This window comes from Amphiura filiformis, chromosome 8 (assembly GCF_039555335.1).
Source record: "Amphiura filiformis chromosome 8, Afil_fr2py, whole genome shotgun sequence".
Lineage (NCBI taxonomy): Eukaryota > Metazoa > Echinodermata > Ophiuroidea > Amphilepidida > Amphiuridae > Amphiura > Amphiura filiformis.
The window spans coordinates 2,714,890-2,734,024 of record NC_092635.1 but is presented as its reverse complement, the minus strand read 5'-3'; the positions used below and the strand labels follow the sequence as shown (position 1 = coordinate 2,734,024).

Below are 19,135 nucleotides of genomic sequence, written 5' to 3'. Positions count from 1 at the left end.
ACTCGGGGGAGGGGGAGGGGGGGGGGTCATACCTTCGTGGCATTTCGATATTGTCAATTTCAGACCAAAAGGTTAGTATTACGAATACAATACGAATATCATAAGCCAGCAGAATAGAAGTCCAGTTTATTTTCCCCTCATGGGGTGTTTAACCGTAAAGAACTTGAACTTGGGTAGAATATAAACTTCACTATTGATTAAGACCAGTGAAAATAACCACTTTTATCATTATGCCGTTCAGTCAATATTGTTCCATAAATTGCACACACTACATCTGAACGATGACCATTAACTGAATGAGTCAATTGACCAGCAGTTGCATGTCTTGTGTTTTCATTATGAGTTGTACAATTTTGTAAGATAATGTGGCGCCAGGCCATTAAGAGATTTATATACATTATTGCTTTAAAATAATAACAGCGAGTATGTAGTGTAGTGAATAATGTGTTCTCAACCAAGAACTCTTAAAATGGCAAGGTCTCGGTTACCCACCTTTGCACAGTATTATTGTGGGACCCGAGAGCACCACAACATCCCTTTATCTCTAAGGACCGCTATCTCTAAGGTTCGCTATCACTAATTAGTGATAGCGGGCCTGATTTAAAATTAGTCCTGGGTTCGATTCCCAGGCGGGATCACTTTTTTCTACTTGTCTCCTTTATTATTTGCGACGGCGAACCTGGTGAAAAATGTTGTTCATCATACACATGTTGATGAACAGCCTTTCAGTTTTAATACTCACAACCCCGGCTCACAACAGGAAGGATGGCGATTGGTCTGTAGTTATTACTTGAGCAACTTTACATAAATCGGGAAAAATCGCAAAGACAAGGCTGCTCAAAATAGCAGGTTTGGTCAACTTCAAAATTTGACTACTGATGTCATCTAGACATGGGGCCAATAGATGTGTATGATCAGCTTGATTGCTTTTAATATTACTTTCTGGTATGTCACACCTTGAAGTACTAAACTGCTGACGGTCGACATTGAAATGACATTTTGAACACTTTGGCGGAGAATGTGCCTGGATGCTATGTTAACAATGATATTAATTTAAGGTCATGCAGAGTAACTACTAAAGGACTCAAAAGTTACTTTATGTAATCAAAGACATTATAGGAATTGTGCGAAACGTGTTATAACTGTAACACGGTTATTTACCGTATGTTGACATTTGGAGAGCATTTTTTATTCATATCATAAAGAACGGATCGCGGATGTTCACCCCGGGACGTTCAATTTGAGCACAGACCCTAGAAAAAGAGGGTCTGTGATTTGAGATTACTATTTCAGAGAATGATCAAACCAATAGTGCAACCTGCGTAAAGCCGCGATGTTTTTACAGATAACATGTATTGAAGTAAACACATGTACACCTGTTGAAAGAATTCATTTGTATTAACTGATGTTAGGTGAATCGCTTTTGATCTTTAATTCAAAGTTTAATCAAATCTGTAAATCGTGTTGGTTTGCCAATCACATTCGTGACGTCAACGACTGTTTGCAGTTGGAAGATATTCTAATCATATCAATGATAGTAAAAATTTTAAGCCCAGTGGACCCCGGGCCTAGACATGATTTTGGAGTTTGAGCGTAGTTTCTGACTAACATGCATAAAACCATACAGAACCTTTGCTGAGGAGGAAGCCCTCAATATTTGTCAATATTTTATACGATTATGATAAAAAAAATGATAACCTGCCCAAAGGTGTCTGTCTCCTTTTGATATGGCGCATCACATACATGCACAATACATTATCGATTTTGACTCGCCTGACTGTACGTGACTGTATAGATCAGTAGGCCTGTATGGAGCCAACCGTTTTTCTTGTATAGACGTTCTGGGTTTTACCATTTATATACATTCTACATAGAACCCCAAAGTTAATTTCAGAAAATAATAGATTAGATTGCCATAAAAATGAAACAGTAATCTTTGGCGGATAACCTGTGATTTTTGCATAAATTTGTCACCTTATTTTCAGTATTCATTATATCACTAAATTCAAAAAATACTTTGGCGTATATAAAATTGAAATAAAATTCTCTGCCTCCTAAACGACATCAACTGTACCACAATTAGCCTTTTCGAAGTATGGCGTACACAAAAGGAGGACAGTCTTCAATCTGGGTAAAATTTGACAAATTCAAAAGACTTTTTGTGTCCTATTGTGTCCGCCATATCTCGAGAAAGCTTATTGGGTATCACGAATCATTATATATGATGTGCAGTTAAAATTTATATATTCTTGTATACATAGGATGCTTCAGTATCAATATACACAAAAAATATTTAATTGAAAAAGGTAATCAAGCTTCCTTAGCTTGTGCAATAAACTAAAATCAAGTTGCTTTTTTTACGCATTTTAAAAACACTTAACCTATGGCGTATGTTGCTGTACACGGGGCTTGGTAGAGAATTGCGTGCTTCGGAGCTTATTTGCTTAATCCGGTCACAGTACAGAGTTCAAGAACAGAGCTGTGTGATCTGAACATATCTCTATATGTGTTCTGTTCGTGATCTAACAACCACCACCATGGCAGGTTATAAGTTGACTTATTTTGATTTTCGAGGCCGTGCTGATTTAATTCGTCTTCTTTTTGTATCCGCTGGAATTGAATTTGAGGACATCAGAATATCATTAGACGAATGGCCAGCATTGAAACTGAGTAAGTTTATTGTGGACGTGTAATTATTTGACCAAAAATGCATTATTTATAATTTATGAGAGAAATTTCCCGAGAGAAATTCTTAAGCAAAGGGGTTAAAACTGTGTATCAATTGAATACTTGAATTAGCTTACAAACCAATTCCGTTCTAGACATGGACAGGAACACATGCTAGCAAAAATTATAACATATCCGAAGCTTTTTTGTAGATTGGTTCTATTTTGGAAATATGTGCTTATTTAAAGGGGCATTTCGTTATCTACAGCCTCATCCCCCACTTTTTTCACTGGAAACCTGTACCAAAAAATTCTTGCAGATTATACTCGTTTAGCAAAAATATCGTCAAATTTGAATTTCGTTCTGGTATACCAGAACGAAATTACACACAGTGGCCTGTGGAGCCGTGTAATACATATAATCATGCATAACTCCCAAACGCATAATCAGAATCAACTGAAATTTTGGGAATAAGCTTTTTTCGTGAATATCTACTGAAAAATGTCATAAAAAGAGGATGCTAGGCGTAGTTAGGGCTTGTGACGCCCCCCTCACCCCGATTCTTGAAACTTTTGCGCGCTGAACGCGCGAAAATTTCCACAAATAGTGCCTACCACTAATAAATTTTGGCTGTAATTAATTCTTCATTATCTTTAAAATGATTTTGAAGTGAAATGCGCGCGAAGCGAGCGAAAATTTTGACTTTCATCGCTTGGAGGGCGCAGAATCGATGCTGAATTGGTCAATTGATTGATTTTAAATAGGGTCTACCACAAATAAATTTTGGCTGTAATTAATTATTAATTGATCTTTAAAGTGATCTTGTAGTGAAATGCGTGCGAAGCGCGCGAAAATTTTGACTTGGAGGGGCGCAGAATCGATGCTGAATTGGTCAATTCCGTGCCCCTAAGGATGGTGCCCCCACCTGCCAACTCCCCCGTCGCTATATACGCCACTGCTGCCCACGACCGCTTTCCTTCTTTTCTGTATTTTTTTATCCCTCCCATTTTTTCTTTTTATCCGCCCTCATTTTTTTCTTTCCTTTTCTTTCTCCATTCCCGTTTTTTTTTTCTTTTTTCGCCCCTTTTTGCGCCCCTCTGCGTTCGCCGCCGAAAAAAATTAAATTTTAGACTATTTTGGCCTGAATTGAAGCTGAATTTTTCTATAAAACAGGCCAGTGCGCGCGAAGCGCTCAAAATTTTACAATTTTTGTGGGCTATTTTGGCACAAAACATGGTGTTTTTCGGCTAAAATTAAGATGCACACTGCATAGGGCACTTTTGGGGGCCTCCACAATTTGGGGGCCCTGGGCCCGGGCCCATCTGGCCCTATGGTAAATCCGGCCCTGGTTAGTATTATTATTATTATGACAATGATGATAACGATGATGACGTAAAAAGGTGATGATGATGATGATGATCTTATATTTCTGTAATGTAAAATTTCAAATTTTGAATACAATGCAATTCATTTACATGTACATGTATGCTTCTCTAGTTCCTGGGCGCAAAAGTTTACATGTAGTGTGCCACACACACACCCCACACAAATTTCCCCACATGACTGCTGCGGGGGAATATATGAAAATAAGGGGGGGGGGGGGTTACGTCAAAAAAATTGCAACAAAAGGTTTTTTAACTGATTTTGGTACTATGGGACCTCAGGAATAACAGAAAAAAAGTCCCAAAAAATCGGGCTACCGGAAAGTGGTTTTCCAAGATGGCGTCCAAAATGGCCGCCAAAAAATCTTAAAATTACTATAATTCATTAATTTTTCACCACAGAGTTGGAATTTTGGTGTCTAAACCCATGTCTTGGGGGTCAATGATTTTATTATGATCAACAAAAATATTGCAGAGTGATCAGATAACCTAGAAATCCAAGATGGCGTCCAAAATGGCCGCCGATACCCTTAAAATTGCTATAAATCACTTATTTCTTGTCATAGAGCTATAATTTTGGTGTCTATCCCTATGTTTGTGAGTTCAACAAATCCATTGAGACCATTAAAACTTTCACCAAGTGATAGCATCCATCTTGAATTTCAAAATGGCTGCCATTTCTGATATATTTTGCCAAAATGGCAAGTTTTTGAAAATAACAGAAGCTATACATTATATTTTAAATGTTTTATAAAACTGTTTTATTAAACAATTAAAAAAATAATACAAATCAAATAAAATGGAATCATTAATTTTATTAATAAATGATTTATTCAATATATTTCCATCAATAAGGATATTGATATCTTATGGGAGCTCTCGATCAACTTCAAACAAGCAACTCCTAATTGGCCAGGAATGATGCACACTATCCATGGAGGAAACGTCTTTGGTTGTGTTTTTGCCTATGATAGATATGTATTCAGGGGATAAGACCTGTATTCTTTCCACATTGGAGCCAGGGCATTGGAGTTCCTTTGCAGTTTGGCAATGGAATATAACCTGTCACCAATAGTCATATTTGACCAGCCCCTATGCTGAGATCATCCAATATTGCAGAGTGATCAGATAACCTAGAAATCCAAGATGGCGTCCAAAATGGCCGCCAAAAAACAACAACCTTATAATATACTTATTTGTCACCCATGAGTTGCAATTTTGGTGTCTACACCCATGTTTTGGGGGTCAAGGATTCTTCTTTGACTAACAAAAATATTTCAGATTAATCAGATAAGCTATAAATCCAAAATGGCTGCCTAAAATCTAGTATTTAGGTGATAGTTTTTAACGCAATAATGATCTATTGAAAGTTGACATTTTAGTATCTACACCCATGTTTGGAGGTCCAACCAAAAAATTGTTTTATACTGTATATATTACCTGTCGTTTCAGGTTGGTAGTGACGTGTCTCACTATGATTGGTTGGTCAAGTGAGAAAAACCTTAAAATGACTTGAACTGTATTTATATTATCTTAAAAGTACTTCCCAGTGGGTAAAGACAACAGCCAAAGTTGCCAGCACTGATGGAGTCGAAATAAAATGCAGTGCGATGGTTGGTTGGTTGGTTGGTTGGTTGGCTGATATCCCTACCAAAGTACCATCCCTATGCAGGAGTACTGAGACAAGTCTCCTAGTTTAGCTGAAATAGATTGCCCAATTTCAGCAATGATAAGATAAAAGTCAATATTGGTGAGACACAATAGGCAGGTCAAATGTTGGCTGTCATAAATTGGCTAGTCAAAATTAGGTAGAGGCGTAATCCCATTGGCTTGTAAAGAGTCTAATTTGGAAAAGAGTTCATACAATATTATGTAGACTAGGACATAATTGGTATAGAGAGTTCATACAATATTATGTAGACTCAGACATAATAGGCATAAAGAGTTCATACAATATTTTGTATACTCAGTCATACATATAGGCACATAATGATAATGATGTTTTACTAGAAGCCTTTATTTTCAGTATCATATGACGTCCCTTACTCAGGCAGGACTAAAATTCTGATCATTTTAATTGAGTTAATTAGCTATAGTACATCATTTTCACTCTCCATCACAATCATCTTCCATAACTATTTGATTGCTTTATGAATTGTCACATGAGTCAGTTTGGCAGGGTCCACATCCAGCATGACATGGTAGTCCGTATATCTTTGGCAGTTGCAGCGAGGTGGGCACTTTTTGCAATTACAGTGGATCATTTTGAGTGGGTTATCAGGAGCAGCCTTCATGTCAGTCATGATCGGAAACATCTGATTGCTGTCTATTCCCAGTCCAAGACATCCATACCATTGTTAGTCCCCATCCAGACCATAATCTGGTAGTAAACTCTGAGGCAGTAACATTTGGTGGAGGATGTAGTAGGAGGCAAACGTTCAGGAGTGACAAACGATTTTGCAGATGTTATCTTCTTGACAAATATGTTGTAGCGCAGGATTGCAAGTGAACTCTCCCCATTGCTGCCAAACATAACAGCCATAGCTTTGCTACCAAAATCCACAATGATTTGCCCTGACTGGTTTGGGAGAATGGTTTTTGAGTCGTTGGTGTGTATTGTCTTTGATGGACGGACCTCCACCATACCCATCATCAAAGACCACAGTTGCCAATCCATAATGGAAAACAGTGAAATCTGCATATGACTGTGCAATCAACCCATAACTGTTTCCACCCGGGTGTTTCCAGTAATGATCAGTAATTGGATAAGACTCTTTGAGGACTTCGTAATCAACTGACGTCATGTTGCTTGAATGTTCAGTGATAGTGGTAGCTATTTGAGGCTCATCTGCTTCTCGGAAAATGTTTCTAGTCTCAAACAAGGTGGGAGGAAATGTACTGAGGTCGTAATCCATAACCTCTTGCATTGAAAGCTCTCCTATTTGCTACACTACTACAAACCGTTGAAATAAGAGGGCGGGGTCAATGGTCTGATATGGAGCAATTGGTACAGCAGACGAATCTCCAAGGATTTTGCTTGTCTTTGAGCTTGAATGATACTTTAAAGGCTGGTTGGTCATGCATTTTGGCTACGATTTCCATTCCAACTGACTCATACTCATGAACATTAACATCGGCATCGGCCACTACACCATTCACAACATTTCTTAAGGAAGGGTCTGAAGAGAAGTGTGAGTAAGTATCAAACTTTGAACTTAATTTGGATAAGTCTAATGTATCTCTATTGATCCTTGATTCAGCGGACTCTTTATGCTGCTCACTTATAGAGTCGGAGAGGCGATTGATTTCCTGCATGGCATTGTTATCATCCACTGTGATTGCTGCTCTTCGTTCATACCGCTTCACGTGTTACTTCGATTACTAGATCTGAACTTAGGCCTGCCCAAAACTGATTACTGCGGCGAATGACATAAAAGTCATTGGAGAATTTCTGGAAAACGTCTGGATGTTTGGTATCAAGCTCACTCATCTCTTGAATGTAGAGATATGCCGATTTCAAGTAGTTGTAATGTCCAGCTGCAGCAAAAATTGGAAGGCAGTCAGCAACAGCACTTAGGTACATGGACAAACATCCGGTGCGATCTGCCATGATCAAAGCTCTGGCCACTCTCAACATCTTCAAGTTCTAGCTTGATCTTGCCCAATATATCAGATGTCTCAATACTCTCCAATGTTGTTTCCCTACCATCAAAGAAGAGTACACATCTTCAGATTCATCCATCAATGTCACAAATTGGGGATTATCATGCAGCACATCTGATACAATTTGGTTTAGACACTTGTCTACCAGCAGGTGGTCCTGGAATGCTCTTTGGACAGACTTTCCAGTGAACATAAGCACAACAGCATTTTCACCATACACAGATTCTAGGATGTCTTGAAGTCCTGTCCTTTGCATTAGAGTACCTATTGCTCCAAGTAAATTCATGAATGTATGAAAACAACCCAGCAGCAAGACGATCCTTTTCAATGGGCTGTTCTCCAGTGCATCATGGATGATCTCAGCATAGGGGCTGGTCAAATATGACTATTGGTGACAAATTGCCAAACTGCAAAGGAACTCCAATGTGGAAAGAATACAGGTCTTATCCCCTGAATACATGTCTATCATAGGTAAAAACACAACCAAAGACTGACCCGGGTGCTCGTTTCCTCTATGGATAGTGTGCATCATTCCTGGCCAATTAGGAGTTGCTTGAGAGCTCCCATAAGATATCAATATCCTTATTGATGGAAATATATTGAATAAATCATTTATTAATAAAATTAATGATTCCATTTTATTTGTTTTGTATTATTTTTTAATTGTTTAATAAAACAGTTTTATAAAACATTAAAAATATAATGTATAGCTTCTGTTATTTTCAAAAAATTGCAATTTTGGCAAAATATATCAGAAATGGCAGCCATTTTGAAATTCATGATGGATACTCTCACTTGATGAAAGTTTTAATGGTCTCATTGGATGTGTTGAACCCACAAACATAGGAATAGACACCAAAATGATAGCTCTATGACAAGAAATAAGTGATTTGTAGCAATTATAAGGGTATCGGTGGCCATTTTGGACGCCATCTTGGATTTCTAGGTTATCTGATCACTCTGCAATATTTTTGTTGATCATAATAAAATCATTGACTCCCAAAACATGGGTTTAGACACCAAAATTCAAACTCTGTGGTGAAAAATAAATGAATTATAGTAGTTTTAATATTTTTTGGCGGCCATTTTGGACGCCATCTTGGAAAACCCCTTTCCGGTAGCCCGATTTTTCAGGACTTTTTTTCTGTTATTCCTGAGGTCCCATAGTACCAAAATCAGTTAAAAAACCTTTTGTTGCAATTTTTTTGGGGTCAAACCGTATATTCCCCATACGTTCAGGTGTTACATGTATGGGTCTTTGTAGTATTGTGTGTACGGTTGGTTGGTTTACTTGGATCATGGAAGAAAGAGATGAGAAGGAACCACAACGACTTCGATCGGCCAAGTTTTAATCCGCTTATCTATTGACGCATGAAAAGAAAAGCTATCGATGGTACTTACTTTCATGTATGATCCATTTACCGCGATCGATGCTTGGCAAAATCATTACTGGAAAAAAGTTATAACAAACCCATCCACGAACAAACAAACGCTACCCAGAAGTAAGATTATGGAATTTCACTGATGCTCTGAACATGTATAGTAGCTTTGTTTTGGGATCTACAGTCAAACTGTTTTCTTGATCGTGTTGTGTAGAAAATGTCCTATAAAACATCGAAAAGGTAATCAAAATCGGCCGTTTTTTTGCTGAGTTTCATCTTTAGCAAATAAGGTAAGATTTTGGTGACTTTTTCGATGAAAAATAGATGTAAAATGTTCTTAAATAATGCACAATGTTCCGGTTGAGTCCGGTACATAAAACCTGTTTAATTTAATAGTTTATATGTGTATAATCGTAACTAGCTAACTCGTTTCAGTGCCAAAGACTGCCAACTCTGAGAAAAAAGTCATCAAAGTTCGGAAAAATTGGGCAAAATGGAAGAAAAAGATGTAGGCCATCAATGACCGATGATCACGTCACCAAAGAAAATCCTATAGGGTGCTTGCACGGAAGGTCATTAGTTCAAATCATCCTTCACACACGCTCCAGAAGACATGCAAATACATGGAATACAATACCAATCACCTATTTAACGCGGGGTATTGATCAAAGTAAATCCTCATGAATAACAATGTCAACTAAATGTCGGTAAAGGGAGTGGACAAAGTGAATGCGTTCGTTGTGGTTCCTTCTTATCTCTTTCTTCCATGCTTGGATTGAGTCTTTAAAATGTCAACTGTGTGAGGTGGGGGGTGGGTTTGGTTTGGTAGGGTGGGTGTGTACAATGTATAGGGAAAGCGGTGTGTGCTATGGTGACCACTGACCTTCTTTTTTTCTACAATTTTATCATCAAAATGTCATAAAATTATGCGGAATCTTTGAAATTTTCTTTTTTTTCAGTAAATTTGTATTGTAAATTTTCAAATTAGAAACAAAATATAAAATTTTGCTCCATTTTTTGGAAATAATGACCCATTTAAAAAAAAAGTTATACGACCCCCATCTTTAAAAATGTTATACCCAATTACCCCTTTTTCATCGTGTTATACCCAATGACCCATTTTTGTACAAATAGGCTCCTACTAAGCAATGCCAGTAGGCAGATACATGTCACATTAAAGTTGAATGACCCCCCCCTCTACCTCTGGGCATGGACTCTGACCGAGTCCGGACTCGGTCCGGACTCGAGTCCGGACTCGGGTCTTATTTTTGTTGGACTCGGACTTGGCTCGTACTCGGCACCCCCGGACTTGGACTCGAGTCCGGACTCGGACACAAAAGGACTCGGACTTGGCTCGGACTCGGATACTAATGGACTCTGCTCGGCTCGGACTCGGACAAGCTGGACTCCGGTACAAGTCTGCTTTCAACCGATGTCTTAGCGAAGCTGCATCCGATTCAGATTTATGCTCTTTCATTCTCGTGCCAAAGAGCCTTGAGGTTTCACCGATGTACGATTTTGAGCAGCCTAAACAGGGGATTTCGTACACACAATCTGCAGTAGTTTTGACATCCCGTTTGTCTTTGGGGTGAACAAGGTGCACATGAGATATGCTACTGATCTGTACCATTTTATATGTTGAATTTTTAACATTGAACTCAACTGTGTATTAACATTGAACTCAACTGTGTATTATCATTGAACTCAACTGTGTATTATAGACTCTTGTATCAACTGGTTTTTAACATGTTTTTAAGATGTAGTTTGTTATAGGTTATCTTTTTAAAAGCGTACTTTTAAGCTTGTATTTCATTCTGATTAATTATGCATGTTTATAATTTGATTTTGCTTTGATGTTTTTTTTATTGTACAGCGCTTAGGGGCCTCTCGGCATCAAGCGCTTTATCAAATGCTTTATTATTATTATTATTATTATTATTATTATTTCTGAGTGTTTTGTGTGGTTTGAAATTAGTCTGATAGCCGTGCTTCTTGTGTCGTTTCTGAGACGCCCTGCTTATATGGGAGGCACACAAAACCCCGGCTTTTGGATTGTGTTTGATCTTTGGCCTGTGGCTTGCTGGGAATATTAACAGATTTGAACACCCACTCGAGGTAACCACAAAGCGAAGAGCTTTGGATACGAAAGAGGAGACAGGCTAATACACTCAACAGGGATTGTGGCACTACTTCCATCCGCACATATGACCAGTTACTAACAGCGCCATCTACGTCAGCTACTAACAGGAAGCAACAGACGAGAAAAAGGTCAAATCTGGTCATTCAATTTGAGAAAGTGCTGTGTTACAGCACGAAACGTCATTGAGGTATATGTGAACATCACCTTCTTTATTGGATTTGTTTTAGAACCTTGTAAATAATGCCAACTTGTTGATGAAAGAGAACGTATAGCCTTATTACTTGACAACACCATTGTTAGATAAATCAGGGCAATTGCTTAAAGGAGTATTTCGTGATCCTAGTATCCTCTTTTTATGACATTTTTCAGTAGATATCAACGAAAAAAGCATATTCCCAAAATTTCAGTTGATTCCGATATTGCGTTTGCGAGTTATGCATGATTATGTGTATTACACTGTTCCATAGACAATACGTTGTAATTTCGTTCTGGTGCACCAGAACGAAATTCAAATTTCACGATATCTTTGCTAAACGAATTAATCTGCAAGAAATATTTTGTACATAAACATTATGTAGCCAGAGGTTTCCAGTGATATAAAAATCTCAACTTTTTTTGAGAAAAGTGGGGGATGAGGCTGTGGATCACGAAATGCCCCTTTAATACTGCATATGGTTGTTTTATGCCGAATAAAATAAGAAACCGAAGGCGCCTTCTAAGCTCCTCTAAACGGCCCTCACTAACAAGTGAAAGTGCAATATCAATAATCTAATAGTTCTTGGTAAGACTTCAAAATAAGTTCGCCAACCCATTGCTTTATTATCGTGTTTTAAGAAACAGGATCAAAGGACAATAGGGTTAGAAAATTGTAATTCTGAATAATAACAATGATGATTATCACTGACCATGCTGACGTACGTTTGTCATGTTTATGACGGCATCCTTTTCCATGTATGATAAAGCTGGCAAGTTTGCCAACCTATTGCTTTATGAGCTTGTTTTAAGAAACATAGCTTTCATAGGACAGTATGGTTATATCTGAAAAATGTTTATCACTGACGTTTGTCATGCTTATGGCATCTTTTGCCATGTCTGTGCTCAACTCACTTATGTTTTGTAAATTAGCTCTGCTTTCCCCGCTCACGATATATATTTCCTAGAATAGAAAAGGTCGTGTTTGCATATAATAAAAAGAATGACGGCTTATATCCACCACGTTAATCACAATTAATATTATTTGAAGGTTTGAATATTGAATGTTTCCCATAATTAATCTTCATTTGTATCAATGTTGTTACAGATCACCACACAAACACAGAGACAGCAGAGTCGTATGTCTTTTCAAATGAAATATTAGTATTTAGTAATAAAAACAGACCGCGACCCTTATTCATTTTTATAATGTATTTTGCTTATGGCATCTACAGCCTGTCTCAAAATATTTGTGCAAGTAGAAAGTGCAATCTTGGCAATTAGAAAACACAGTTGTGACATGATGCTTACATCAACGTCAAGGGCAGTCCTAGCTTTCAAATATCGTTTGTTTCATTCATTTTGGTTTCGGCAATCCAAAGATTTGCTTCACTTAATAACCATGTACGAAAAACCCTTTTGTGCCACTTTTTAGAAAATTGAATAGAATGTTATATCCAAATACCTGTACAGTACAGTTAATAAAAGAACATTCATTTGTAAGATTAGAAATGATTATGTAACAATTGCTCAGTCAAATTCCAAACGTATGCGATATGCAATATTTCGTTGAAATGTGTGTAATATTTGTCTGTCTTTTAACATGTCTTGAGTGACAAGCAGAACAGTATTTACCATGATAAAATCATTAACATGTACATATATTTCATTTTACAGCAGAATGTGAAATATATATCTATTTCAAGTGGAAAAATAGAATCATTATACGTGTATCATGACAAAACAGTACAAACAGGAAAAACTAGTTTAATTTGTATTTTTGTGTAATCGATGCATTCTTTTGATTTCCCTACTAAAAGTGGCAGAATTGTGATTTGACCCTTTCGTTGTTAACTGAACAAATCTCGAGATTAAAACAAGTAAAGCTAAGACTACGTCCTTCACGTTGATGTAAGCACCATTATCACAACAGTATTTTCTAATTTCCAAAGAGGGCGCGATTCACTTGGACAATCTTGCTTGAGACAGGCTGTATATTGTGCATTGATGCATTAGATGTGTATTTTTTATATGATTTGAATATACAGAGACGCCGTGTGGCCGCTTGCCAATTTTAGAATTTGGCGGTACTACTCTGAGTGAAAGCCGAGCGATAGCACGCTATGTGGCAAAGGAAACAAGTAAGCTGTGTGTCATTGCTTTTACTGCATATCACAATAATACATTAATATTTAATACATATAACGATGTGGAATCTTGTATGACAAAGTAGAAGTACGAATTGGCGTTTTTGTTCCGACATGAAGCCATTCTTGACAACTGTTTTTGACAGCAATGCGTTTATATAAATACATGTGAAATTAATGATTTGTATTTCCTATGAAATGTAGGCCTACAAGTTGGAAAGATAGATACGTTAGATGACATTTTATTTTAGAATTAAAGAAAACAACAGCAATATTCATTATTATATGGGGGTACGGTGGCGCAGCCGTACGGGTTCTACCTCGCAATCGGAGGGGTGCGAGTTCGAACCCCGGCGGTGCCATTGTGTTGTGCACTTGGGCAAGGCACGTTACCTCACTCGTCTCTCTCTACCCAGGGGTGAAATGGGGAGCTGTTAGGGATATTGTCCATTGAGCGCCGCCCAAAGGTATGAGCATGCCTTTTGAGCATTGTATGGCAGCTGACATACGACGGCGGAATAAATGTAAAGCGCTTTGATACATGTGAAAGGCGCTATATAAATGTTAACATTTATTTACTTTATTATTTTATAGGTTTTAGTGCAATGTTTATATTTCATTACTTATGGTAATACCGATGTGGGTATAATTCGTGTCATGTGACAGTCCAATAATTTTATTTTCAGACCAATATGGAAAAGACAACATAGAGCAAGCCCGAGTGGACATGATTACTGATGTAGCAGATGATTTAATGATGGGAATCATGAAAGCATACTGGCAGAAAAATCAAAGTGATCAGGTAATTACAAACTCCAAATGAGCCTTGCATTGTCTATAATTTCTGCGAGTTTTCTCAATGAACTGCCTCGTGTTGTTGGGATATTCTCAATTTCAGAACAAACATGACGTACACCAAACTTCGTGGAGGTACAATTCTCGTATCCATTATATAAAACAGCAGGTTTTTGAGATTAATACAACATGAATGGTGCTTTTCAATTCGAGAGAAGCCGACGTTTTCACCACATTATTATGTTCTCCTTCTCAAACGTGTTTTGTTTTTCATTCAGCGATATATTTATTTTTATTTGTTGAATCTTAAAAAAAGTGATTAGGTAACGTTGAACAATGCAGATTAACCAGAATGAAGTTAACCGGTTTACAAACATTTATTTCAGGACGAAATGATGAAAACTCATTTCCAACAAGAGAGCCTAAAAACGTTGGCGCTTCTTGAAACGTTCTTAGTTGAAAATAATGGAGGTGATGGTTTCTTTGTTGGTGACAAGGTAATACTTTCCTTTGAATAAATAACATAAAATATTTTTCTTTATCAGTGTTGGTAGCGACTTTTCACTAGATTGTGAGTAGAAGGTGTAAAGTTGCTTCTGTTATTTTGCAAGCCGGGAATATTTTTAAAATCAAAATTTCGAAGTGGGGTCGATACTTGACTCGACCAATAGTCGAATTTGCGAACGTTACTCTTTGTTTTGTCAAGGTCATCTTAGTGCTTCGATCAAACATTGTCTTTGTTCTTGTCACTCACGTAAAAAACCCCGCTATATGTTTAAATGAAAATTTGATGAAAAACAGTAAAACGAAGTAATGTTATTCTTGACATACCTACAGACTTGACATTTAATATGGAATATTTTTTCACAAAATTCCAAGACTGGTCTGGACGTAGTCTGCATAAACCGCACGGGTTAAATATTAATTAGGCCGTGTCGGGAGATGGTGTAAAATAATTGTTTGATAAATAATGTGCTTTCCATACGTTTACATAATGGTTCTCATAATGCAGTGAATTTGCCTAAAATGGCGGATTTAGGAAGGCTGAATTTCAGCTTTGTGGGGGACACAATTTCGGACTTTATGCAACATTTTTCAGTTCTTATCAAATTTATAGGTGTTTGAGGTGATATTTCTTAAACTTCGTCAGCAATTGGCATTCATCACAGCTGAAATACACTTGCAATGTACCAATTTTTTAACATGGGAGGAGCTTTAAAATAGGGCTCTTAAAAGTGGTACGTACTCAGAAAGTTTCAATGGCCCCACTGGGGTCAAATGTTATAAACTTACGGTACAAAACAACTGGGCGGATTCCTTGTTGTCCAATGAACTCCCCAGCAAACACAAAACGTTTTCGACATCATTCGCAAAAGGGTATAAAAGGTTGTCAGAAAACGTTTAAATGTCGGGTTATATAAAGGGTATATTAAGAGTATAAAACGTTTTCATAACCTTAAAAAACATTATTTGATAATCTACTGCTCAACAAACAAAAATGTTTTACAGAAAACGTTTAATGTCGGGTAATATAAAGGGTATAAAAACGTTTTAATAACATTCCAAAAAAAATCTTGAAAACTTGATACAAAACATTCTAAACAGAATGTTCTTTTGGGGTTGAAAAATATTTTGCGAAAAATGTTTGCCCAAAATATTTTCAATAACGTTTTAAAAACGTTTTCATGACCTTTATATAACCCGACATTTAAATGTTATTAAAAGGTTTTGAAAAAAACATTTTAAGAACATTTCTGTGTTTGCTGGGTTCAAATATTTTAACATAATGTTATTTAAGTATTGACACAATATTTCGCAAAAATGTTTGCAAAAATAGTTTGCAATAATATTTTTTTAAAACATTTAAAAATATTGTTGTAGTGTGTTTTCATACAAAACGTTTTAAAACGTTATCATGACCTTTATATAACCCGACATTTTAATGTTATTAAAACGTTTTTACCTAAACCAAAAGCCAAAATATAACTTATTTAAAACGTTTTTAAAACGTTTTTGTGTTTGCTGGGTCATGCTTGTTTCTTCGTGTACAATACGTTTATAACATTTGGCCCCAGGGGGCCATTCAGACTTCCTGAGTGCGTACCACTTCTAAGAGCCATATTTTCAAAGCTCCTCCTACTTTCAAAACTGGTAGATTACAAGTGCATTTCAGTTCTGACGAACACTTATTGGTATTTAGGTTTAGTAAAATCGCATCAAACCTCAATAAATTTGATAATATCAGAATAATGTTGCTCAAATTCAGAAATTTTATCCCCACAAAAATCAAATTCAGTCTCCTTAAATCCGCCATTTAAGGCTAATTCATTACATTATGAGCGCCATAATTAAAACTAATGGAAAGTATATTTTCTGTCAAACATTTTTTTTACACCAAAACCTGACACACCCCAATTAGTATTTAGCCCGTGCGGTTTATGTAGACCCCTACCAGACCAGTCGTGGAATTTTGCGAAAAAATATTCCATATTAAATGTCAAGTCTGTATAATGTAAACCTGAAATAATCACAACTAATGGAAATGTATTTTTTTGCAGCTAACCATGGCTGACATTTATTTATTCGTCGTGACAGAACCTTTCTTGGCAAAGAACCCGTCTTGTTTCAAGGATACGCCTAAATTAGCAGCTTTGCGACAACGAGTGCAGGAAGTACCTCAAATTGCTGAATGGTTACCAAACCGCCCTGAAAGGTTCTCAGCTATAATGTAAACCTGAAATAATCACAACTAATGGAAATGAATGGATAAAGAACTATGCTGTGTATAACTGATATTATTTTCTTTGCTATACAAAGTGCCCCAGAAAAATTCGGGCTTCAACAAATGTTCTAAATTATTTCAATAATCTGTAAGTAAATCTTTAAGTAAATAGATGCATTTGTAGGATTGTAGATAAATAATTCAAACATTTTGCTTGACAAATCCATTAAATCGAATTAAGCTTTCGCGACATAGGCGTAAATCCCGGGGATGGGGTGGGGGGGATTTAGATCTACGCCTATGAGGCGAAAGCTTAAGTTGGGGATACAATATTGACGCCTGCATTTGAAATTTTGACCAAATTAACCTCTTGGCCATTTTAGCTCCTAAAGTGCAAAATTTGCGCGATTCGCGCAAGTTTATTCCACTGTTGCACAATATTTCATCAGTTTAGCTTCAATATTTCAAATTTGTATCGTAAACTTATTCTGTCGCCAAAAGGTGCTGGATTCACTATACTTCAAGAATTTTTTTCAACCCCATCCCAAATGTCAAAAAGAAATCTATGCCACTGTTTCACCATCAGGGCTGATGGCTTTATCACAAGTGACTTAGTCCACTGCTCTTCCCGGCTTGTTGACATTTCCCGGAAGTGACGATGTTTTTGTTTTGAGCAGTGGATCGTATACGTGATCAAGAGAAACGATACCTTCATCACGGTTGTTTGATTCGGCCCCCTTTTTGTGAATGTAGATTGCTTTCCTTATTCTTCTGAATAATGTATTTGAGTCCTTATCGAGGATTGCTGCCCCTTCCAATTCTATGATGGACAGCGTCATCATTCCGATATCTTCGTGTTCCGTTATAGAACGAATCCACTAGTTCTTCAACAGCCATTGCATGGCGAATTTGTTCCACTGAAGTCGAGGAATATAGGCTTAGTTTGGTACCTTTCTTTTCCACCCATCGGCTTGAAGGACTCATTTGTTTGTTCTGCGCATAGTAATTACGCATCTTCCGCTATTTTTGTCATCTTTGATCAGACTGGAAGTTCAAAGCACAGGCAGAAGCTTACCATATTTATATTCAACTACAAGTCTAACAATAGGTTTGTACAAATACCAATAATAACGGGAGAAATTGAAGGATTTCTAACCAGGTCGAGATGTAATCATACATTGAATATCAATAAAAAAATACACAACCATACATACATGTCACTTTAATTTCTTTTTAGCTAGGAATGAATACCAGAAATCAGTGGCCTAGCCAGGGATGCGGGTGGGTGGGTGGGTGGGGTGTTGTGGGGATGGGGCAAAGGGGGGGGCAAGGGGGTGGGGGAAGCTGCCCCCACTGTGAGATGCCCCCCCTGCTGGATGCTTTTTGTACTTTTTAGTCAAATTTTCCCCTTGAAAGTTGCCTCGCCCCCCCCATTTGCCCACCATCTGAAACAGTGTTGGCTACGCCACTGCCAAAAATGATTTAAAGTGGCGGTCACTCAATTCATTTTTTTAATGCCATATGTGGTTAGGTATGTGCTCTAAGGTAATACTATACCCCCTGATAAATGCTGTGACTAATTTTGCATTTTTCTGCATATTTCTCAAATGTTATGTATATTATATAGGGGCAAGGAATCCAATTATTTCACTGAAATTTCAGTGATTCAAGACAAGTGATTCATTATATATGAATAAGAAATGAGCTACATTCTAGCAGTACCTCTTTTCTTATCATAAATAACGTACCGCTTGTCTTGAGTCACTGGAATTCCAGTGTAGTAACTGGGCCCCTATAATATACATTTGTTACCAGTGTGTTATTATTTTGTGAGAAAAATGCAAAAATAGTCACAAATTTTAGCAACGGGTGTAGTACCCTCTTAAGTTTTCAATTCTATACAGATATATGGTTTTTGGCCAAGAGATAGAGCTCCGGGAAAAGCGAGCTACCAAATATCAATCGCTCACTGCTTAGCTTATTTTGTAACAGCAGGCACTATCAGCAGCCGGGCGGTACATTTTATAGACCCACATGCTTTGCTG

At 37.2% G+C, this 19,135-nt stretch overlaps 1 protein-coding gene across 1 annotated transcript; it reads left to right on the top strand.

Annotated features, from left to right (window-relative positions):
- Positions 1–2,480: 2,480 nt before the first annotated feature.
- Positions 2,481–18,299, top strand: LOC140158199 (glutathione S-transferase-like). Its single transcript, XM_072181328.1, has 5 exons — positions 2,481–2,670; positions 13,475–13,567; positions 14,260–14,375; positions 14,755–14,865; positions 16,927–18,299. The coding sequence occupies exons 1-5, from the start codon at positions 2,505–2,507 to the stop codon at positions 17,098–17,100; spliced, it is 660 nt and encodes a 219-aa protein (XP_072037429.1). The 5' UTR covers positions 2,481–2,504; the 3' UTR covers positions 17,101–18,299.
- Positions 18,300–19,135: the final 836 nt, after the last annotated feature.